The sequence below is a fragment of the Castor canadensis genome, chromosome X (assembly GCF_047511655.1).
Source record: "Castor canadensis chromosome X, mCasCan1.hap1v2, whole genome shotgun sequence".
Classification (NCBI taxonomy): Eukaryota; Metazoa; Chordata; class Mammalia; order Rodentia; family Castoridae; genus Castor; species Castor canadensis.
Genome location: NC_133405.1, coordinates 128,320,611 through 128,345,461, shown reverse-complemented (window position 1 = coordinate 128,345,461; position 24,851 = coordinate 128,320,611). Strand labels below are relative to the sequence as shown.

Here is a 24,851-nt window from a genome sequence, read left to right as displayed (position 1 = left end):
GAAAATTGAGTGCTTTCGCTATTGTTGAATTGTTCATTCTGGAGTCCTTTGCATATTCTGGATACAAATCCTTTATCATATATGTGATTTATAATTTTTTTTACAGGCTATGACTTGTCATTTTCTTAACAGTACATTTTGAAGTGCAGAATTTTAATTTTTGTTTTGAGACAAAGTCTCTCTCCAGCTCAAGCTGGACTCAAACTTGTGATCCTCTGCCTCAGCCTCCCAAGTGCTGGTATTACAGGCATGAACCACTATGCCTGGCCAGAATTTTGAATTTTGGTGAAGTGTAATCTCCTCTTTTGGATCACATCTTAGAAAGCTTTGCTTAACCCAATGTCTTGAAGATTTTCTCCATTCTGAATGTTTTATAGTTTTAGCTCTTACATTCTGATATCTAATCTATTTTGGCTTAATCTTGGCATAAGGTCTGAGCTAAAGAAAGGTCTGAGTTCACCTTTTTATGTGTGGATGTTTAGTTTCCTCAGTACCACTTGTCAGAAGGAATCTCCAATTCCTATTCAATTGCTTTGGAAACTTTTATGCCAATTCTTATGCTAGTATTGCACTTGATATTTTTAAAATTTTCTTTTTTACTTATTATTTTTTTACTGCACTTGGTCAAAGCTGCATGTAATGAATCTGTGAATAAGCTGGGCTTACTGTATTCAGTTTTCTTTCCAATCAAGCTGCTAAGTATACTACCATCAGCAGCTTTACTGCTTTTACAGATGGCTCACATAAGTTCCACTTTAAAAGTGATTATCTGCTAATGATGGTAAAGAATATTCCAACCTGGTTCTTTAACAAGGCAGTACATGCACTCAATATTTTTTAAAGTAAGGGAGTCATACATAGTCTTGTGAAGAGGAGATCACATGACTGAAAGCCTAAATATTTGCTATAATAACATATTTTTAGATTTGAGTTTATGGTTTATAGCATCTTCATTACATGGTTTTAATTTGGGATGGTGATGTTCTCTTGCTTTGGGGCCTTCTCACATTCTTATTCTTTGGATATATATCCCTCATCTCATGGCACTTTTATGCTTTTTACTACTATCTGTCCTGTGGGTTTAAAATGTGGTACTGATTACTGCTCCATAATAGCCTTGTGACCTTGCATAATCATTTTTTCCTCTAGACTCTCATTTTCCCACCTATAAAATAAAAGAATTGAATATGATCTCATTAATTTTCCAAACTCAGTTATTAATATTATCCTTGTTCAACAAAGCATGTGTAAGTTCATTTCTTCAAACTGATGAAAAAATTTGTTCTGTTCAACAGAGCATTTAGTAGGCTTATATTTTGTGTGTGTGTGTGTGTGTATATATATATATATATATATATATATATATATATATATATATGTAGAATCCATAGGAGATGGGGGCAGATATTGTTGGAAAGGTACTCCTGGCAATCCTTTGTTAAATGTGTAGATATGTGTGACAAACATTTGCATCACTGTGAATGACTGGGTGATCAGGTTTAAAGTCATGCATACTTTTGTGATTAGAAAAGAGAGAAAGAATGAACAATTTCTATTACCAAGAAATAATCTGTTTTTATGAACTTGCCAAGAAGAGGACTGGTCCTTAGTGATGAAATCCTTGAAGTGTTGCATATGGCTAACTGCCTACTTGACTGGTACTTAAAACTATAGGTGTCACTTGCAGGCCCCTTTCAACATTTTCCCTTCTTTCAGTGTTTATTTAATTTGGCATTTGAATACTTTAATTTATTTATTTTTGCAGTATGAGGGTTTGAACTTAGGGGTTCACTACCAGCTGAGTCACTCCTCTAGCCCTTTTGCTCTGGTTATTTTGGATTTAAGGTCTCACTCTTTGCCCATCCTATTTTTATGCTTCCCACCTTCCCACTGCCACTAGGATGACAGGCATGTGCCAGCATGCCCAACTTTGTTTTTGGGCGGGGTGAGATGGGGTCTGGCAATTATTATTTTTTTTATTTGCCAGGGCTGTCCTGGAACCACTATCCTCCTGATCTCAGCCTCTCAAGTAGCTGGGATTACAGGTGTGAGCTACCCATACCCAGCAATTTTCCCTTCTCTTGATTGCAGATCAGTGGAAATGTCTTTTGGAAAGAGAAGGAAGAAGCTGGAAAAGTAACTGTACATGATATCCTGACATGGTGGAGGGAAAGCTCCAGGGCTCAGTGCTCAACTGAAGGGACAAATCAAGCTCTGAGGAGTTCTCCCAAGGTCATCGATATACCCCTCAGACTTAGGAAAATACACTCTATCACAAGATTTTTAATGTTGGTCATTTTGGTATTTCTTCCCTCATATTTCTAAATAGCAGATTTGTATAACCTCTTGTTTTTGTCATCATCTATTGTCTTCCCCTCCAAGCCCCTTGGTATTAGCCATATTACAATTTTGGTTAGATTCATATCACATGTACAGGAAATCAATGTGAGTCAGCTCCCTGTATAGTTATCCTTATCTCAACTAGCAAAAACCCTTGTTCCTTCCTATTATTGCTTATACTCTCTCTTCAACAAAATTAGAGATAGTTTCTGCCAGGTAGCGAAGGGTAAGGGGAGGTAAGGGAAGGGGGTAAGGGAGGTGGCGGGGGGAAGGGGGGAGAAATGACCCAAACATTGTATGCACATATGAATAAAATAAAAATTTAAAAAAAGATGAAAATGAAATCGTTGGGCATTGGATTTTAGAGAAAGGAAAGGGCTTATCAGGAATGCTTTTTATTGCTAAGAACTGATCCGGTTAATATGGTGTTCAGACAAGAAATGGGCATTAATAAATTTTCTCTCTTTCAAAAAAAAAGATTCATATTTAGTGTTTATATTATTATGGACAGCAAGCCATATGGTATTACCTTTCACAAGAGTATAAGTAAGTGAATAATCAACCAGTTTTGTTTCATTGTAGTTGCCCTTGAATCAACCATGGACTCCCTCAGTTTTGTGATGCATCGGGGATTCTATCAGTCTCACCTTTTCAAAGAAATATAAACTTCCTATGTTAAATGCCTGGCACATAATTTTCATCATGGGAACTTTGCACGTTGTCATTCATGGATTCCCTTCCTCCTTCAATCATGTTTGGTTTCTTTTATCTTATATTCTGTATCTTACTCTTTCATAGTTTACTGTCTTTTTTGGCTGGAGCATATCCTTAAGTAGTTCCCTGGGAAAGGATATATGCATAGGACTCAATTTGAGACCCTGAAAATATGTAAAATACGTTTCATTGTACCATCATGCAGTCTGCTAATTTGTATATATAACGATCAGCTGGAGATAAATTTTCTTTAGAATTTTGATAAAATTGTTCCTGTGAACTCTGGGTTTTAATGATATATTAGCAAATCTAAAATCATTTGAACTTCTGATCCTTTCGTATGTGGCCTGCTCTCCTCTCCCATTCCTTGCTGAAAAGTTGTAAAAAATTTTCTAACCCTAGTATTTTTGAGATGATGTGCCTTGCCGTGGACATTTGTTTTCCACTGTGCTGGGTACTCAGTGGGTCTATTTGTTTTCTGGTCTCATCTTTCCAAACAGCATCTCTTACTGAGTCATTCCCTGATGACTCATCTCTCACCCTCATGCTATAGTCTGTCTTCTCCCTAGAACATAGCTTCATATGGATAGTTTTTCCAGTCCCCCATAAAACTTGATATTTTTGCAACACTTCAAACAGTGCCTGGTACATATTAAGTGTTTAAATATTTCTGGAAAAACTTGATCATTGTAGTGATACTAATAATATATATTTTGAAGTTTTCTCCTAGTATAGGTCTAGTCTGTTTCTTTGAGGTTACTTTTTTTTCCATTTTAACTGATTTTCTACCTTAGGTTAGAGCATTTTCTGCAGGTATCTAGTAAGACTTAATCATTTGCTTATATTTAAGTATGGGAGACAAAAAGTTGACTAGAAAACATGACAAAAGCCTGGGATATGCTACTGTTCATGTAGCGTGACTGGCAATCTTGTTGCTGACCCCTACCTGACAGCAGCTCTGGATCTCTCATTCCCTGGAACACATTATTCCAATTTTTGCATGTAACAGTCTGGCAGCAGAAAGGAAAAGGTCCAGAAGAGTCTGCACATCCAGAGTGCATGCATTTACAGAATCTCTTTGTTTCCAGTGAGGCCCCCTGGCTTCATCTGGGCTTGGTGCCTTCCCTGGAAAAAAATATTTCTAGCCTTTTACTTGAGTGGGAAACATGCCAAAAATGCAGAATGTGGAAGGACTCCTGAACTACATGAGTCAATATTTTTGTGTATAGAGATGATATATAATCCTTTACCTCTTACGATAGTTTAAACAAATGTTTGTTGGTCACTTACTATACTCTGAGTTGTCAGGTACAGTAGGGGAAAGGCATGGGCACTGTAGGAAGAGGAGACTATGGGAGCAGGGCTCCAGAAGCCAAAAATATCATGAAGACTGACTACTAACCAAGAACAGTGATTTGACTGACAGTTAACTTCTCACCAGCAATAATGGAAGCCAAATGACAGCAAAGTGCTGTCTTCAATGTGCTGCGAGGAAACAGTGTTGGCAGTAAGCACGTTGGCTAATAATAGATGCTCAGTATAGAAAATTCTAAACAATGCACTTAAGACAGAAGCTAGAATCATAAAAGAAATTGTAATGAAAATTAGCACTAATGATCACATACAAAAACAAATGAGATTTTAATAAAGTGGTACTTTGAAGAAAATTTATAATCCTAAAAGCTTGTATTAGAAAAGAAGAAAAGCTAGAAATTAATGAGCTAAGCAACCAATGTAAGGTGGAGAAAGAACAAGACAAGCCCAAAGAACATAAATAAAAGAACATTAATCAAAAAGAAAGCAAATATACAACATTTAGGCTCAAAATAGTTAAGTTTTTGTGCACAGGTATGGTGGTACATGCCTGTAATACCAGCTACTTGGGAGGTAGAGATTGGGAAGATCATAGTTCGAGGCCAGCTCAGGCAAAAAGTTAGCGAGACTCCATCTCAACAAACAAGTAGGGCATGATGAGTCATTTCTATAATCCAAGCTATGTGGGAGGCATAGGTATGAGGATCATGGTCTGAGACCAGCTCTGAGTAAAAAGTATAAGACCCTATGTAAAAAATAACTGAAAGCAAAAAGTGGTTGGGATCATGGCTTAAGTGATAGAGTGCCTGCCTAGCAAATGCAAGGCCCTGAGTTCAAACCCTAGCGTTACCAAAAAAGTTGTCTTTTGAAAAGGTTAATATAACATATGCGGGATGAGACCAATGATGAAAAACTAGAGTGGTCATACAACCAGCATGAGGAATGAAAAAGTGATAATTACACATGCTGAGATTAAGATGTTCTTAATAAGAGGGTATGGACTATCATGCCAATAAATTTGAAGATTTTGACAAAGTGAACAGATGTCCAGAAAAATACTATTTATCAGAACTGGCAAGAATTAAGAAAGTTTGAATAGTCCCATAGCAGCCAATTGAATGTACTTGAATATAACATATGCCTATGATAGTATTTTGTTGCTTGAAGTTTAGTTGTGAGAAACTGAGGCAGGGTTCTATTTTAAATGGTCTCCATCTCTTATCTCCCTTTCATATTTGGGGCAACTTCTAATGAATGTAATAGCTGGTGTGAGTGGTACAAATTGTATTCAAAGGTATATTCAGAAACAGACCCATGCATCTTTTTTATTTGGACAAGAATAGGGCATTTGTTTCAAAAATTCAATAATCATAAACAAAGCGCATAACCAGACCCAAATGTGAACCCAACCAGGCCTGGTTTCTGGTCACTCTCAAGGTAGTGAGCAGGGACCCTCGGTCTCAGGGCTTGTCTTTGTTGCCTGCTTTTCTGAGGTTTTCAAAGCTCTTCTGTATATGTTTTGTTGAAAACTGTTATTTCGTATGTTTTTCTGTTTGTGTTTGCTTGTTTCAAATGGGTAAGTAAACCTGGTTTGTATTACCCCATGTTGGCTGCAAGCAGAAGTCAATTTAATTAAATGACTTGTCATTTCTTGGGTAGTCATCTTTTGTTAATAAAGGGTTGCTTTAACACACATTTTATTCTTGTGCAATCGCTTGGCCTTTCCCTTAGAAGAATGCACGCATTTCACTTGTTTATTTGTTTTGTTTTAAAAGTAGTGAGTAATGTAAAGGCCCAACCTGCGAGGACCTGTAGAATAGGGGCCCTGAGATAGCTAATCCCTGGAGGCCTTCAGCATTCCTTCTACCACGTGCCTTGTTATTGATGGCTGTTCAGCCTCTGCAGTTTTGACCTACTGATGTGTCTCATGAATTTTAATGAAAGACAGATTGAGAGAAATCACAGATGGACCCACAAGGCTGCACTGTATTCATCCACTAGTGCACAGTGAACATCTCTGTGGCAGTACTGTGAGCTACATCTGTGGAGAGTACCACACTCCATCTTGCATGAGGTCAAGTCAGTAGTGATTTGCAAAATCATTCATGCTCTCGGTACATTACTCTTACTCATTGTGTAAGGCACAGAACATTGTCCGAATATCAACACACATTTCAGATCTGTGAATAAGCTATATATAGTTACATATACATAGTGTTTTCTAAGGAGTTTGGAAAGAACGTGGTTTGACTTGCCAGTATGTCAGCCTAAACTTAAGTCTTGCATATGATCATGGACTTTATAATTCGACAGCAGCTGTTTATTTTCATTAAGTTACAATTCAGATGTTCTTGGTATAACTTAAATATACTCTGCATCTCACAAAATTAAAAAACAATGTTAGACTGCAGCTTTCTTTGAAAAGATCTTTCAAATGTGGCCGGATTATTTTAGAAACAGACTTAGTTATCCCCGATGATAACGATCATGGAGAAAAAAGAAATTGAGATCTTTGAAAGAAATCACTTTACTTCTGGCCTCCTCCACCGCTGGCAGACCCAGTCACAGGAGCACATGCAGGGTGTGGAGCTGCCTCCTGTGGGACACTCCCTTCCCTTCAGCAGCCTATGCACTTAGCTAATGAGCAGCAATGGCTGAGAGCTAGGGAGAAATAAGAGAGAAGCAGAGAAGAAATCCTTCTGACTTTTGGCCTGGATTAGTTGAAACTAAGTGATTAACATTAGGGTAATGAGGAATTGACCATCTTTCCCAAGCTGAGTTCCAGTCTTTTGATCAAAAGCTGTCTTTTCCTTGCTGTTTTATACTGCTTTTTATCATAACAGCCTATGTAGATACTTGGGTTTGGGGAAGGAAAGGAATTAGAAGAAACATGTGCCCCTTAAAAAAAATTAAGCCTTCAGTGGGATTTTAAAAGCTTCAATATGTTAAATGCCTTGACCATTCCTGTTTGAGTACAAAAATTTTTGATTTTGTTTCATCTTCTTTTGGGAGGATGGTCTTTACCAGCATGTGCTTTTCTTTTCAGCTACTAAGTCAGGACTGTTACCACCACCACCTGCACTCCCCCCGAGGCCTTGTCCATCACAGGTAAGAGACAGGTTTGATTTCTGTAAACTGTGTGATAGTAGGAAGGTTGTCTATCACCGTGCTTCTTTGCAAGGTCCGGTCACCACAACACTGGTCTGATTTCTAAGATAATATCTGGACGAAGAGAACAGAGAAGGGTTTAATTTCTTCTCATTCATCCAGCATCCCAACCTCATGTGAAAGAGGGAGAGTTCTCACAATCAGCCACCAAGCAAATGTGCACTAGTTCATTTCTGGCCATCGATGTTGCATGTGGTTTCATACAGAGGGAGAGAAGTAACAGTGTTTCTCCGATTGGGGCTGGAGGATGTGGCTATTCTGTATAGTACATGTAGTGTGGGGGACTGTATTTTCATCAGCACTTTGGGAGTTGTGTTAATTCCATATAAACCACATGGGGTTGGTGCTGTGGTTCTGCTTTCTTCAGGGGTGCAAAATCTGTTTTATAAACACATTTATTTATTTATTTATAATTGTTTTATTATTCATATGTGCATACAAAGCTTGGGTCATTTCCCCCCCTGCCCCCTGCCCCCTGCCCCTGTCCCCCCCCCCGCCCCCCCACTCCGCCCCCTCCGTCTTCCCCCAACCCCCTCAATACCTGGCAGAAACTATTTTGCCCTTATCTCTAATTGTTGAAGAGAGAGTGTAAGCAATAATAGGAAGGAACAAGTGTTTTTGCTGGTTGAGATAAGGATAGCTATACAGGGAGTTGACTTGCATTGATTTCCTGTGCATGTGTGTTACCTTCTAGGTTAATTCTTCTCGAACTAACCTTTTCTCTAGTTCCTGGTCCCCTTCTCCTATTGGCCTCAGTTGCTTTAAGGTATCTGCTTTAGTTTCTCTGCGTTAAGGGCAACAAATGCTAGCTAGTTTTTTAGGTGTCTTACCTATCCTCACCCCTCCCTTGTGTGCTCTCGCTTTTATCATGTGCTCAAGGTCCAATCCCCTTGTTGTGTTTGCCCTTGATCTAATGTCCACATATGAGGGAGAACATACGATTTTTGTATAAACACGTTTTTTATTCAGAACTTTATATATTGAAGATACGTGTCCCATTTGCAATGGACAAAAGTAGGGAAGAGGGTGAGGGAAATAGCTTGGAGATTTTCTGCCTACATTTCTTGCACACCTGTTCCTGTAGTCTGAAATCTCCGTAGTTAGGCAGCTGAGATGGAGCCTTGGGCTGAGTGCTCAGCTCAGCGTTTACACTGTTCTGGGAAACCTGGTAGACAAAGAAGTAGACTTATTTATTAATGGTGACTCTTGAGATGCTCAGTCACTAAGCCCCAAAGCAGGCAGGAAGCCCACCTCAAGCAGCTCAGGTGAAGACCGCTGATAGTCTTTGTGCCACGCCAAATTCCTAATATTGATCCTGGGAGAATCTTGGTAGCCACCTGTGTGGCTATCTAAAACTACTTTTGATGAAATCGGCTCTGGGAGATGTCAATAGGGTTCTGTCTTAAGGCAAATCTTTGGGCTGCTGCTCCTATAGTACCCTGGGACACTCACAGCGCATACAGCAAGCAACAGAACAAAACAGGCCAATTTTGTTAAAGCTGGCAATTTTGTAACTTATATGACCATTCATGATTTTATTCATAAAATACCTGCTAATATCCTGATGGCTTATAGTGGTTTGGATACACTATTAAAACACCAATCTTACAGTATTGCTAAGAACATTTCCAAATTGCTCTCATCTGTCACCTCATTTCTACATTATGTGATTAAAGTTAAATTTTATATGTTATGCCAGTAGTTTTCCCTAGAATTAAAAGTGCAAGTTTGTTGCACATTAACCTGGGATTTCAGACTGTCCAGGTTTCAGTTTCTCCCATTTCCTTCCTGCTTTTCTTCTTACTTCCTTATGAAGTCACTTTTATCACATCACAGCAAATTTTATTGCAGAGAACTTAATACATTCAGAATTCTTCCTTTGCTCTGTCAAATTTTTTGAATGTTTCTTGCTATATATGGACCATCGATCTAACTTTGGAAATATACCTATGGGTATATCCACAGATTTCTATTGTGAGGCTTATACAGCAGTACCATCACCAGGAGGCCTAGGGGAGAAACCAAGAAGCGTGGTATAATTAAAATCATTACATTTGTTAGTTCAGAAAGAGATTAAATTTTCTGGATTATTCTAGGGATTTAAAATGTTATATTATTTAACTTGATAAATAGGCAAGACTAGATTATAATGAATGAGAAAATGTTTTGTTCCCTATAAAGGAATACTATTTTAAAAACTATGTAGCCACTCAATAGTGACATATTTCGAGATTCTGAGTATGTTCTACATACAACAAAATTTTATCTACTTTTATCAGTTGAGGGAGACAAGGTAAAGGTCTCCAGCATAAAATGGAGTCTGGCTGGCTCCTACTTATGCCTAGCACCACTGTGATATGAACATCTGGATTAAGTCATACAAATGGACTCCCAAAGTTAGGAAATGGAATAAATCCAGAGAAACAGATCCTGTTTTTCACACACAGGTAAGAGCAAGAAGGACCAAGTGAATGTGTACAGAATCAAGTGGTTTGTGTTCCATGTTTTCTTGAGGAAAGACCAAAAACTGGGGCATGGTCTTTTGGCTCAGTTCAGAAGAAGTGATACTGTTTTTATTAAGCTGATTCATACCATAAATATCCAAAAATCAGTTAGAATAAAGTGCTTCGTATGGAGCAGTGTTAAAGTGAGAGGTAGTTAAACTTGTCAGCTCACTGTTTGTGTGCAAGTAAATCTAGAAAATGACATGTAGAGGGTGTGTTCTTTTCCCATAGGCCAGTTCTCTGCTAAGGAATTATTTGGTATTTGAATAGCTAAATCCTTCTAATAGCACTAAGATCATGCCAGATTTCTTATGACAATTGTGATAAAGCCACAGCTTCAGTGTAATTGTGTTTAATATGGAGAAGATCTTTGGGGTACAAAATATTTTAAGTTTTCTGTTAGCACCACATTTGATGAATTGGGGTTTCCATTGTACTGGTATCTCCACTAGCGATGTTATGAGTACTAAAACAGCCCTGGAGAGTAAAGGCACTAGGGGAGAAGTGTCTTCTTAACACGTTTTAGCTTAGAGAGACCAAGAAGGTTCATGGAATGGGGAAGGAGACCAATGCAATGGGTTTTAAAGAAACAGAAGAAAACCTTTCTTTTAGAGGACTGAAGGACATAGATCTTCACTGTAGAGAAAAAAACTAAATACAAAGAAACAGACAGGAGGTCCTGCTATGTTTGAGGAAGTACCTGAGATGTAAAAAAGCCACATTTCAGGGAAGAAAGATAAAGTGTGATGGAGGTTGCAATGAGCAGTAAGCTTCCTCCTCACCTCTAGTTCCAGTGGTGCTAAATGGTCCCGAGCAAGAGAACTCTGGGGAGCAACTCCTGAGCAGAGAGCTGGGTTTCTGTTAGCTTGACCCTTACTACCCTTGGCTGCACAGAGGAATTATCTCAGGGAGCTTTAACCCTGCTGAGGCCCAGAAATCTTGTTATGGAGTGGCGAGGATTGGACATTGGGAGTTTTAAAAACCTTCCCAGGTGATTCTAAAGTGCAGCAAGAGTTGAGAAGCATGAAACTAGAGCAGGAGGAAAGAATGTTCAGAGAAGAGGTTGAGAATACAGGAGATTTTGCTGATGTGGTACCTTAAGTTCTTAAAGGGCCAAGTGGAAAGGGAGAGGTGCGGGGTAAAAGGCCAGTTTAGGAGATATACCCAGACCCTATGGGGACAAGAACCCAGATCATGAGAGATGGCCCTCGAGTCACAGGCTTCTTGTGATGACTGATGAGAGCAGGGTGAGAGGCCTTGATAGGAAGATACTGCTGGAAGGACTAGTTACTTTGTGCTTCAGGTCATGTGTGTTCCATTGAAAGAGACTCAGCTAATTTCTCGTCTTACTTTGCCATCTGGCTAGAATCAAGTCTTGAAGACCATACTGAACCCAGGAGGAATATGCTAGGTGTGCTGTTCTTTTTCAAAGGCAAATTTCTTATACACAACTTTATATACAAAACTACCTTTAGAGCTGGGGGTACAGTTTAGTAGTAAGGTGCTTGTCTAGTATGCACAAGGCCCTGGGTTTCATCCCTAGCACCACAAAAAAAACTTTAAAAATTATTACCTTTGTTTTATTTATATATATAATTTTCTCCTGGGAGTTGTAGAATGTGTTCTCTCTCATTTGGGGAAAATTCCTGATGATTATGTTACTCTCTTGGAGGGTTATCTAATCCTTTTTTAAAATGTAAATTTGATTGAAGTATAACATATTTACTGAATCAATTTTTAACAATAGTAAATTTATTTCTAAGAGTGAAATGAAGCATTTTCTCATTGGCAACTTCCAAATATCTATGAGAAAACAGCAACAAACAATCTTTAAATAAACAGTATAGAAATGTCGCTGCTTTTAAAATTTCGTGTCTTCTTTCTTTACAAATTTAAAACTCAGTGGGTATGTATCAAATATTGTGAGATCTTTTACTATAACATATTCAGATGACCTCATGTAACATACAGAAGGTGCAAAAGCATACTGCCTGTGTAGATGAACCATATTTATGAGCTTTCAAAAGTTTATACAAATCCTAATTTTTACTCATCAAAATATAAATTCAATATGTATCAAGAGTTATTTTTCTATTTATGCATGCATTAGAAACAGAGAAATTATTCTAAATTTGATATGAATTTACACATATCTTACCTAAGAGGTCACTTTCATTTTCTTCCAGTGTGTTACTCAAACAGTATGTTAATGAGCATTTCAATGATTAAGGGAAGAAGATATAAACCAAAGATTTATCTTTAGGATGATGAAAGAGCATGCTGAAAGCAGTACAACACAATGCTCACTGTAGTAAATGTAGTAGTATGAATGTGTCTGTCTGTGGTCATATTCTTAGCTTTACTACTGTGTAACTCTGTGCCCTTGTGAGAATTGCGTGAATTAGGCCCATGGACCTACTGCTTCCTCTACAAAATGAGAAGGTTTGACTAGCTGGATCCGTCCAGTGCTAAGGCCTCTGATTCTGTGTTGTATTCCTCTGTTCAAGAAAAATCTTATTGCAAATGTAGATGAAGCATCATAAAACACAGTTGAAGGACAGGATGATTAGGCTACTTTTCCCTGCTCCCCCCCCGCACCCCCCCCTGCTAGGTACAGTTAAAACTCTGGACATAATATAACAGAAAGAGAACTACTGTCTACTGGTAAGCATTTGGAAGTACACTGGTAAGGAATTGGTAGAAGTTTAAAATAGCTGTTTTGGTGGGGAAAATACGCAATTTTTCTTTAAAAGATATTCTTTTATAATTAAGAATTGGGGTAGAGGAAAAATGTCCTCTGATATGACAACTAGAATAGAAAAGTCATTTGAAGCTATGCCAGAATAAAATGACCGGTAGGAAAACTCCAGCAGTTGTGAAGTTCAAATAGCCAGTTTACCGAAATATGGCATATAGTGGTTGTTTTCATCCATGTTCTCTGGATAAATGAAAATTTTGCTGTGGTCAGAATTATAGACTATAAGTTATTTTTCCTCAGCATTTTGAATGCATTACCTCCTTCTCTTCTGGCATTTATTGCTGTTGCTGCTGCTGCTGAGGAGCTTACTGTCAAATCTATTTTTAGTTCTTTTGGAATGATTTTGTCTTTCAGTAGAGTGGTTTTTAAAACTTTATTTTTGATCTTTTGTTTTAATGTCACTGAGACGTGTCTGTCTAGTCATATATTTAAATTTATTTATCCCAGGTGTCGCATAGTGTATATTTTCCATTTGGGAAATCATGTGTTTAATTTTAGAACATTCTTAGTCATATCTCTGTGGGTTTTGTGTCTTTACTTATTTATTCTATTCCTGAATTTCAATTGGCTATATTTTTCTATGCTTTTTAACACATCTTTTATTTCTAGTAATGACTTTCTTCTTTTTGTGTTGTAACTGTTCTGTGCTGGCTCTGAATAAAGTCTTCATCTTCCAAATTAATATTTCTCTGGATAACTGTGTATAGTCTAGAACTTTTAAATTTCATTTTCTAACTTCTACCATTATTTGTTTTTTCTAGATGTTTTTGTTGTTGCTGTTTTGAGACAGGAGTCTCACTTAAATACCCCAGACTAGCCTTTAACTCATTATGTAGCCCAGGCTGGCCTTATAGTCAGGATCCTCCTGCCTCAGCCTTACAAGTACTGGTATTACAGGCATGCACTGTCACACTTACCTTGATTCTAGGTTTTATAATCCATTCTTTTTTTTATATCAACCCGTTCTTAATTTACTTTTCCCCATTTTTGTCTCATGTATTCCCTACTTTTAACTTTGAGGATTCCAGACATACTTACATAATTTAAAGTTATTTTCAATTTGTATTTTCATTTTTATCAAGAGCGAATTTATTTTTTTCAGTTTATGCTTCTTGGTATTAAGTTTTGTCTTCTGTGCTTTTAGAATTTTGTTTTGCAGGCTTATTTTGAGTTAGAGTTTAAATTTCATTCTCAGTTCTCTGAATTCTTCCCTTTCTAGCAGTTCAGTGGCTGTCTTTACCATCTGCACTCTACAGCCTCACACCCATGGGCTTCAGTCAAGAGCCAATTCTTTTTTTTTTCCTCCCAGTACTGGGGATTGAACTCAGGGTCTCACCCTTGCTGGGCAAACACAGAACCAATTCTTATACCTGAGGTACAGCACTCCCATCTGGTGTGGGTGTCAGGAGTTCTTAAAGATGGTACTTGAGGGTATCTTAGTCCATGACCAAGCTATGAAATTAACAGATGTTCCTTGATTTATGATGGAGTTATGTCCCAATAAGCCCATTTTTTTGGGCAGTATTGCAGTTTGAATTCAGAGCCTTGTCCTTGTTAGGCAGGCACTCTACCACTTGAGTCGTGTTGCCTTAGCTATTTTTCAGATAGGTTCTCATGTTCATGCCCAAGTTGACCAGGATTATGATCCTGTTTATACTTCCCACATAGCTGCATGACAGTGTGCACTACCATGCCCAACTTTTGATTGGTTGAAATGGAGTCTTGCTGACTTTTGCCTGCGTTGGCCTCAAACCTCAGTTCTCCCAGTCTCTGCCTCCTGAGTAGATAGGATAGCAGGCATGAGCTACCATGCCCAGATAAACCCATTCTTAATTGAAGATATTCTAAGTCAAAAATACATTTACTATACCTAACCTATTGAACATCACAGTTTAGCCTCACCTACCTTAAATGTGCCTACAAGTTGGGTAAAATCCCCTAACACAAAGCCTATTGTGTGCTAAAGTGTTGAATTTCTTATGTAATGTCTTGCGTACTGTACTAAAAGTGAAAAAACAGAATGATTGTATGGGTATGTTCATGAAGTTGAAAAACCATTAGTTGAACCATTTTAAGTCAGGGATTATCTGTATGTTTCCCATTCTTTTCCTAAAGAGGTAACCCTGAGCACTAGTTTTGCAGCTTCACAGGTAGTGAAGCAACACTTGAGCTTCTGGGTTCAGGGAATGAGCTTGGTGCCTGCCCTCTGCCTCGTGGGAAATTTCAATCTCTGTTACTCTACTGCATAGGGCTCTCAGCTGCCTCTACATGCTTCTGGACCCTCAGTCTGGCCTACCAATTTGTGATTCAGCCCCCCAGGAACCTTTATCTTGCTGCTGAGTGTGTCTTAAGTCTTCCTAATTGTAATACTTTCAAGTCTGTCATTGCATGCCATTTTACTGAAGAGGAAGTTGAGGATCAGAGAGTGGAAGTGGGATACTTGAGTGTCATTGCTAGTAAGGAGAGCTGGGAAAGATTTCTGGGAAAGTGCTAGAAATTTAATGATGACTGTTTAGAGAGAGAGAAAATCATTAACTGAATGTCACAAAAATTAACTATAGATCTTCTTAGCAAAAGTTGATGAGAATTTCTAGCCTTTGCCTACCAGCAATTTTCTAAGTATGAATTCTTTCCTACATTTATCTAAAATGTTTATTTTAAAGTGTGTTCCCCAGTGCAGACTTTAATTCATCTTACCAAAAATAACCTTTGATTTTGGTCTGTGGCTCATATTTGTTGTAGCAAGGCAAAGTATAACCTTTATTTTGCCTCTGAAAGGGAACAAAAGACAGAACTTATGCATGATAAATAACTTTTATGCATTTCAAAATTGATTTTGAAAGTATACAGTCATCATAGAGTGTCTTCAGTTCTTCATTTCTTTTACTCATTTACACAGCACTTAGAGTGCTTATGTGGCAGACATTCTTCCGAGTACTTTACAAATACTAGCTCATTTAATGCTCATAACAGTCATGTACAATAGGTTCTGTTGCTATCCTCATTTTGCTGATAAGTAAACTAAGGCACAGGGAACTGCAGGGGCTTGCCCAAGAACTCATAACAAGTAAGGGTTAAGACTGTGATCCTAACTCTGCTGTCTATCTTGAGTACCAATTCCTGCTATGGTGCTATGCTATGAATCCACGTCTCAGAATTATTTTAACAACCAAGCTGACAAGGATACATTTTATTTTAGAAAATTTTTTAATTAAGTACCTTTACCAATGGTTTGTTGTCTTTCTTAGTTTCTCTTCTTATATTCATGATATTGTCATGTTGTATAAAGCCATCATTCCTCTTGCCAATGCCATCAGTTCATCTAATAAGTTCATCAAGTGTTAGTGGAGTGTGACCACTCTAGGCCCATATTTTGCTGAGAACTATAGGAGCACAAAGATCGTGGTAAGATCCTTATCCTATAGCTCTTTCATCCTTCCTCATCCTCTGCAGGCAGTCATTCCTAACACCATCCATTTTGTAGTCTCTGATGGTACTTACATATAACTGCACTTCCACGTGTCTATTTAAACCCATTCCTTGTGCTTCATTGTTGGCAAGGGTTGTAGGCAATAGCTGGGTACCGTGTTTCCCCCTAAGCAATAAAATAGCCCAACTTCTTTACAGCAAGCCTATAGTGGTTGATTTCTATGTTTCTAAAGAAAAGGAATCCTCGTTTCTCTTCTTCATTCACACCCCCCCCACCCATCACCACAGTGACAAAAATAGGAAGTACTACTAAGGGTCAGTGGAGGACTGAATGTGTAAGTGGACAGGTGCAAAAATGTACACTGGCCTTCATTGGTAAGGACAATGGAGAACAACAAAAGTTGGGCTTGAGAAGGCAGCCTGACAAAGAAGTTAAGAGCATGAACTTGAGGTTTGAGTCTTATCTCTGCCTCTTATGGCTTTGTGACTTTAGGTAAGTTCCTTGACCTCTTCATACCTCAATTTCATCATCTGTAATATGGAGACAGTGGTAGTATCTATTTTCATAGGTTGTCATGATGAATAAAGAAGGTCTGTAGAGCCCTTAGAACAGTGCCTCGACAAGAATTAGCTATTATCATTATCACTTTAAGCCCAGTGAAACAAAAGGCAGAATCTAGTTGGAAAATGTTGAAGACTCAGGATAAGCAGAAATCAGGGTCACAGCCCAGAATGAGTGCTGGAATAGCCTGCTGAATTACTTGTATTGGAATTACTTTGTGGCTTTTTTATTTTTCTATTTTTATTTTTTTAATTTTATTTATTTATTTTTATTCATATGTGCATACAATGTTTGGGTCATTTCTCCCCCATCCCCCGACCTCCTCCCTTACCCCCCACACCCTCCCTCTCCCCCCCACCCCCTCGATACCCAGCAGAAACTATTTTGCCCTTATCTCTAATTTTGTTGTAGAGAGAGTATAAGCAATAATAGGAAGGAACAAGGGTTTTTGCTAGTTGAGATAAGGATAACTATACAGGGAGTTGACTCGCATTGATTTCTTGTGCATGTGTGTTACCTTCTAGGTTAATTCTTCTTGATCTAACCTTTTCTCTAGTTCCTGGTCCCCTTCTCCTATTGGCCTCAATTGCTTTAATCTGCTTTAGCTTCTCTGCATTGAGGGCAACAAATGCTATGTAGTTTTTTAGGTGTCTTACCTATCCTCATTACCTCCCTTGTGTGCTCTCGCTTTTATCATGTGCTCAAAGTCCAATCCCATTGTTGTCTTTGCCCTTGATCTAATGTCCGCATATGAGGGAGAACATATGATTTTTGGTCTTTTGGGCCAGGCTAACCTCACTCAGAATGATGTTCTTCAATTCCATTTACCGGCGAATGATAACATTTCGTTCTTCTTCGTGGCTGCATAAAATTCCATTGTGTATAAATACCACATTTTCTTAATCCATTCATCAGTGCTGGGGCATCTTGGCTGTTTCCATAACTTGGCTATTGTGAATAGTGCCGCAATAAACATGGGTGTGCAGGTGCCTCTGGAGTAACCTGTGTCACAGTCTTTTGGGTATATCCCCAAGAATGGTATTGCTGGATCAAATGGTAGATCAATGTTTAACTTTTTAAGTAGCCTCCGAATTTTTTTCCAGAGTGGTTATACTAGTTTACATTCCCACCAACAGTGTAACAGGGTTCCTTTTTCCCCACATCCTCGCCAACACCTGTTGTTAGTGGTGTTGCTAATGATGGCTATTCTAACAGGGGTGAGGTGGAATCTTAGTGTGGTTTTAATTTGCATTTCCTTTATTGCTAGAGATGGTGAGCATTTTTTATGTGTTTTTTGGCCATTTGAATTTCTTCTTTTGAGACAGTTCTGTTTAGTTCACTTGCCCATTTCTTTATTGGTTCATTAATTTTGGGAGAATTTAGTTCTTTAAGTTCCCTATATGTTCTGGTTATCAGTCCTTTGTATGATGTGTAGCTGGCAAATATTTTCTCCCACTCTGTGGGTGTTCTCTTCAGTTTAGAGACCATTTCTTTTGTTGAGCAGAAGCTTTTTAGTTTTATGAGCTCCCATTTATCTATGCTATCTCTTAGTTGCTGCGCTGCTGGGGTTCCATTGAGAAAGTTCTTACCTATACCTATTAATTCCAGAGTATTTCCTACTCTTTCCTGTCCCAACTTTAGAGTATGGGGTCAGATATTGAGATCCTTGATCCATTTTGAGTTAATATTGATATAGGGTGATATACATGGATCTAGTTTCAGTTTTCTGCAGACTGCTAACCAGTTTTCCCAGCAGTTTTTGTTGAAGAGGCTGTCTTTTCTCCATTGTATATTTTTAGCGCCTTGGTCAAAGACAAGTTGGTTATAGTTGTGTGGCTTCATATCTGGGTCCTCTATTCTGTTCCACTGGTCTTCATGTCTGTTTTTGTGCCAGTACCATGCTGTTTTTATTGTTACTGCTTTGTATATAGTTTGAAGTTGGGTATCGTGATACCTCCAGCATTGTTCTTTTGACTGAGTATTGCCTTGATTATTTGTGGCCTCTTGTGTTTCTGTATAAATTTAACAGATTTCTCAATCTCTTTAATGAATGTCATTGGAATTTTGATGGGAATTGCATTAAACATGTAGATTATTTTTGGGAGTATAGACATTTTTACTCTGTTGATTCTACCAATCCATGAGCATGGGAGATCTCTCCACTTCCTATAGTCTTCCTCAGTCTCTTTCTTCAGAAGTGTATAGTTTTCCTTGTAGAGGTCATTCATATCCTTTGTTAAGTTTACACCTAGGTATTTGATTTTTTGAGGCTATTGTAAATGGAATTGTTCTCATATATTCTTTCTCAGTTTGTTCATTATTAGTGTATAGAAATGCTAATGATTTTTCTATGTTTATTTTATATCCTGCTACCTTGCTGTAGCTATTGATGGTGTCTAGGAGCTTTTGAGTAGAGTTTTTTGAGTCTTTAAGGTATAGGATCATATCATCTGCAAATAGGGATATTTTGACAGTTTTTTTACCTGTTTGTATTCCTTTTATTCCTTCTTCTTGCCTAATTGCTTTGGCTAGGAATTCCAGTATTATGTTGAATAGGAGTGGAGATAGTGGGCATCCTTGTCTCGTTCCTGATTTTAGAGGGAATGGTTTCAGTTTTTCTCTGTTAAGTATAATGCTGGCTGTAGGTTTGTCACATATAGCTTTTATAATGTTGAGGTACTTTCCTTCTATTCCTAGTTTTCTTAGAGCTTTTATCATGAAATGGTGTTGGATCTTATCAAAGGCTTTTTCTGCATCTGTTGAGATGATCAAGTGGTTTTTGTCTTTGCCTTCTGTTAATGTGTTTTATTACGTTTATTGATTTTCATATGTTGAACCACCCCTGCATTCCTGGGATGAAGTCTACTTGGTCGTGGTGAATGATATTTTTGATGTGTTGTTGAATTTGGTTTGCCATTATTTTATTGAGGATTTTTGCTCAATGTACATTAACGAGATTGGCCTATAGTTCTGCTTTTTGGAGGTGTCTTTGCCTGGTTTTGGGATAAGTGTAATACTGGCTTCATAAAATGTGTTAGGCAGTTTTCCTTCCCTTTCTATTTTGTGGAACAGTTTAAGGAGGGTTGGTGTCAGTTCTTCTTTAAAGGTCTGATAGAATTCAGCAGAGAATCCATCAGGTCCTAGACTTTTCTTTTTGGGGAGACTCATGATTACTGCTTCAATTTCATTTTGTGTTATAGATCTATTCAGTTTATTAATATCCTCTTGGTTCAGTTTGGATGATCATATGTATCTAGAAATCTGTCCATTTCTTTAAGATTTTTAAATTTATTTGAATACAGGTTCTAGTCTCTGATGATTTGTTGGACTTCCATGGTGTTTGTTGTTATCTCCCCTCTTGCGTTCCTGATTCTACTAATTTGGGTTTTTTCTCTCCTCATTTTAATCAGGTTTGCCAGGGGTCTGTCAATCTTGTTTAGTTTTTCAAAGAACCAACTTTTTGTTTCATTAATTCTTTGTATGGTTCTTTGGTTTCTATTTCATTGATTTCAGCTCCGATTTTTATTATTACTCTCCTTCTATTTGTTTTGGGATTTGCTTGTTCTTGTTTTTCTAGGAGTTTGAGGTGTATCATTAGGTCATTGATTTGCGATCTTTCAGTCTTTTTAATATATGCACTCATGACTATAAACTTTCCTCTCAGGACTGCCTTTGCTGTGTCCCATAGGTTCTGGTAGGTTGTGTTTTCATTTTTATTGACTTCCAGGCACTTTTTAATTTCTTCTTTCATTTCATCAATGACCCATTGTTCATTAAGCAATGAGTTATTCAGTTTCCAGCTGTTTGCATGTTTTCTGTCTTTACTTTTGTTGTTGAGTTCTAGTTTTATTGCATTGTGATCAGAGAGAATGCATGGTATAATTTCTATTTTCTTATATTTTCTGAGGCTTGCTTTGTGCCCTAGAATATGATCTATTTTGGAGAAGGTTCCATGGGCTGCTGAGATGAATGTATATTGTGTAGAAGTTGGATGAAATGTTCTGTAGACATCAACTAGGTCCATTTGATCTATTGTATATTTTAGATCTAGGATTTCTTTATTGATTTTTTGTTTGAATGACCTATCTATTGATGATAATGGGGTGTTAAAGTCTCCCACGACCACTGTGTTGGAGTTAATATATGCTTTTAGGTCTTTCAGGGTATGGAAATTGGATGTGTTGACATTGGGTGTATATAGGTTGATAATTGTTATTTCCTTTTGGTCTATTTCCCCTTTTATTAGTATGGAATGTCCTTCTTTATCTCGTTTGATCAATGTAGGTTTGAAGTCTACTTTGTCAGAGATAAGTATTGCTACTCCTGCCTGTTTTCGGGGGCCATTGGCTTGGTAGATCTTCTTCCAGCCTTTCACCCTAAGCCTATGCTTATTTCCGTCAGTGAGATGGGTCTCCTGTAAGCAACAAGTTGTTGAATCTTCTTTTTTAATCCATTTTGTCAAACGGTGCCTTTTGATGGGTGAATTAAGTCCACTAACATTAAGTGTTAGTTCTGATAGGTATGTGGTGATTCCTGTCATTTAGTTGTCTTAGTTGTTTGAAGGTTTGATTGTGTGTACCTAAGTTGAGGTTACTCTCTGCTTTCTTGCTTTTTCTTTTCCTGTAGTTTGGTGCCCCCTGTCCTTTCATGGTTATGTCAGGTTTCACTTTGTGTGTGCAGAATCCCTTGAAGAATCTTTCGTAGTGGTGGCTTTGTGGTCACATATTGTTTAATTTCTGCTTATCATGGAAGACTTTCATTGCTCCATGTATTTTGAGTGATAGTTTTTCTGGGTAGAGTATCCTGGGTTGAAGTTATTTTCATTCATTGCCCAGAAGTTCTCACCGCAAGCTCTTCTTGCTTTTAGTGTTTCTGTTGAGAAATCTGCTGTGATTTTGATGGGTTTACCTTTGTATGTTATTTGTTTTTTCTCTCTTACAGTCTTCAGTATTCTTTCTCGGGTCTCTTTATTTGTTGTTGTAATGATAATATGCCATGGGGTAGATCTATTTTGGTGTGGTCTGTTTGGTGTTCTGGAGGCCTCTTGTATCTGTATGGGAATAGATTTCTCTAGATTTGGGCAATTTTCTGTTATTATTTTGTTGAATATATTACGCATTCCCTTCACTTGCACCTCTTCTTCTTCAATGCTCAACGTTCTCAGGTTTGGTCTTTTGATGGAGTCGGTGAGTTCTTGCATTTTCTTTTCATAGGTCTTGAGTTGTTTAACTAATAGTTCTTCAGTTTTTCCTTTAATTACCATTTCATCTTCGAGTTCTGAGATTCTGTCTTCTGTTTGTTCTATTCTGCTGGAATGGCCTTCCATTTTGTTTTGCAATTCTGTCTTGTTCTTTTTTCTGAGGTTTCCATACCCTGAATCGTTTCCTCTTTAATGTTGTCTATTTTTGTCCTGAGTTCATTTATCTCTTTATTATTCGTGTTCTTTGTTTCACTTTGGTGTTCATACAGTGCTTCCATGGTTTCTTTTATTTCTTCTTTTGCTTTTTCAAATTCTCTATTTTTGTTGTCTTGGAATTTCTTGAGTGTCTCCTGTACATTTGGTTGACCATATCCAGTATATCTCTATAAAATTCTCGTTGATTACCTGTAGTATTTCTTCTTTTAGATTATTCTTGTGGGCTTCGTTGGGTTCTTTGGCATAGTTTATCTTCATTTTGTTGGAGTCTGTATCTGAGTATCTGTTTTCTTCATTTCCCTCTGGTTCCTGTACTAATTTTTTGCTGTGGGGGTACTGGTTTCCCTGATTTTTCTGTCTTCCCATCATTGCCCTTGGTGTTGTATTGTCCCTGTACTGTGTGCAATTAAGTATTTTCTAGCTTGTAATAATAACACTGCTGATATTTAGAAAGGAAGGATGAGAGGAGATGGAAAGCAAAGAAGTTAAAGAAAAAGGGAAAAACAAACAAGTAGAAAAAAGAAAACAAACAAACAAAAAAATTTCAAAGATATAAGCAGGGAGAGATAGTGTACTAATCAACAGTAAGCTGAACAGGCATTAGAGAGACAGAGGATTCAAAATAAAAAATAAAAATAAAATATAAATAAATGAAAAAAAAATCTCCAAGTTCAAATGCAATAAAGTTTCAGTCTTAGTAATTTTGGTATTCATCCCTCAGCCTCTAGTCCTGTGGATGGTGTCTCAGAAGTAGTTCTGTTGTTGTCTGTTCAAAGGGGAAAAAAACCCAAACCAAGCAAAACAAAACAACACAAAACAAAAAAAAAAAACCACAAAGTGTCCCAAGTTCAAATGTAATACAGTTTCGGTAAGTTTTTCAGTATGTAGGTGTAGTTCGGTTGTTGTCTCATCAAAGGAAGGGAGAGAAAAAAAAAAGAGTCTGGAGACAGGTCTGTGAATGGTATCTGCAGCTGTGGCTCACCTGCCCGCTGCTGTCAGCCTGCTGTTGCTGGAGGCTTTATTTATGCAGATCTCAGAAGTGAGCTTAACACTCACTTGGCCCCTCAGGCTTTGTTTACTTAGAGTTCTCCTGGGTGTGACCTCCACTACTACAAGCTTTCCCCTTTCCAAGCACACTGGGGAAGGTGACACTGCACCAGCTTTCTCTGGCCCTCTTGTTTATTTACAGCTCATGTGGGAAGTGGGTCTTCCCCCTTCTCCTGTGGAGTTTTCCTCCCACCGCCACTTTTACAAGCTTTCCCACTCCTGGTTGCTGGGTGGGTGCCGCTGCTCCTGCTGGCTTGTTTATTTACAGTTCCGTGAGGGATTTCCCCTCCCCCCATCTTCAGCGCTCAAGGCACCCCACCCTCTTTGCTACATGTCTTTTTTGTTGTTACTGCTTATTATTCAGTTTTTTTTCCTTTTATCCCTGGGTGGGGGTTCATCTGTCCAGGGGGCTTTGCTGATCTGGCCCAGGGTTGTCTGTGGGAGTACCGCTTAGCTCACCTTGTGGTCCGTGTCTTCCCAAGCCGTCTGGGTGCTGCCGTCTGGCTTTTTTATTTTTTGTGGTGCGAGGGACTAAACCCAGGGCCTCACACATGCTAGGCAAGCACTCTACCACCAAACTCCATCCCCTAGCCTTGTCTTTATTTTTGTTTTGTTTTTGCTTTTTTGAAATAGTCTCACTACTTATTTTAGGCTGGCCTTGAGCTCCTGATCCTCCTGCTTCATCCTCCCTAGTGTTGAGGTTACAGATGTGTGCCATCACACCTGGTTTAGAGTCACTTTTTTACCCATGTTTGTGACCTTTCCTCGGCTGGCCCTCTGCCTGCATTAGGAATTGGCCCACAGGCCCAATTCAAATCATTGCCTATTTCTGTAAATAGTGGAATGGGAAGGAAAAGAATCAATTAACAAGAGCACACATCAGGCATCAGATGCAGAACATGACTCTAAAGAGAACTCTCTTATAGGTCAAGACAATGAAAATGAGAAGTCAGTAAAAAGAAGGCTAGATCCTCCTAGCTGCTTCTTTTTTTATAACTCCCAGTTTCCTAACTTCTATGTGGATGCTTTGTGGATTTTTCCTTGAAGCCTTTTGTCTGACCATGATGCACGTCTTTCAGATTTTACTAACAAAGCTCTGGGCGAATATCCTTTGTTCACCTGGCAGCTTTAAAGGCAAAGTCTGTATTCCTCCAGCATAATTAAAAGAAACCAGACTCACCATAACGGTGTAACTTGAAGTTAAAGAAGGAAATAAGGATGCCCAGAGCATACAGAGTAAAGGAAACTTTCTTCCCACTCCCTCCTAAATCCCCCTGCTGTGTCTCACAAGGTTTGTAAGTTTCACCTAGAGGTGCATTGCTAAGCCATCTCTCTGGAGGATGGAGGGGAAGCCCCAGTCTATAGATTTTGCTGCTCTTTGTCTTTTAAATACTTCCACCATGCTGATCACAAGCATAGCTGGGAAGAGACATGCATTGTCAGCTCACTAGTTCCAGCATGCTGTGTAGCAGATTGCTTTACTTGCCTCTAAATCCTTCTGTCAGTATTCTGTGTGCCAGGCGACAGGAGCTTTGTTTCTTACCCCCTCCCTTGGTACCGTGTCAATGATTTTAGTCTAGGGCACTGTTTTAGCCTATT

General features: G+C 38.3%; 1 protein-coding gene across 15 annotated transcripts in view; it reads left to right on the top strand.

The window, feature by feature from the left end:
- Reps2 (RALBP1 associated Eps domain containing 2) overlaps positions 1-24,851 on the top strand; it is a 221,936-nt gene that overhangs the window by 169,510 nt on the left and 27,575 nt on the right. For all 15 annotated transcript variants that reach the window (XM_074063411.1, XM_074063408.1, XM_074063409.1 and 12 more), the window contains one exon: positions 7,415-7,476. In XM_074063411.1, coding sequence (XP_073919512.1) covers positions 7,415-7,476 — 62 coding nt within the window. The remainder of the gene's footprint in view (positions 1-7,414; positions 7,477-24,851) is intronic.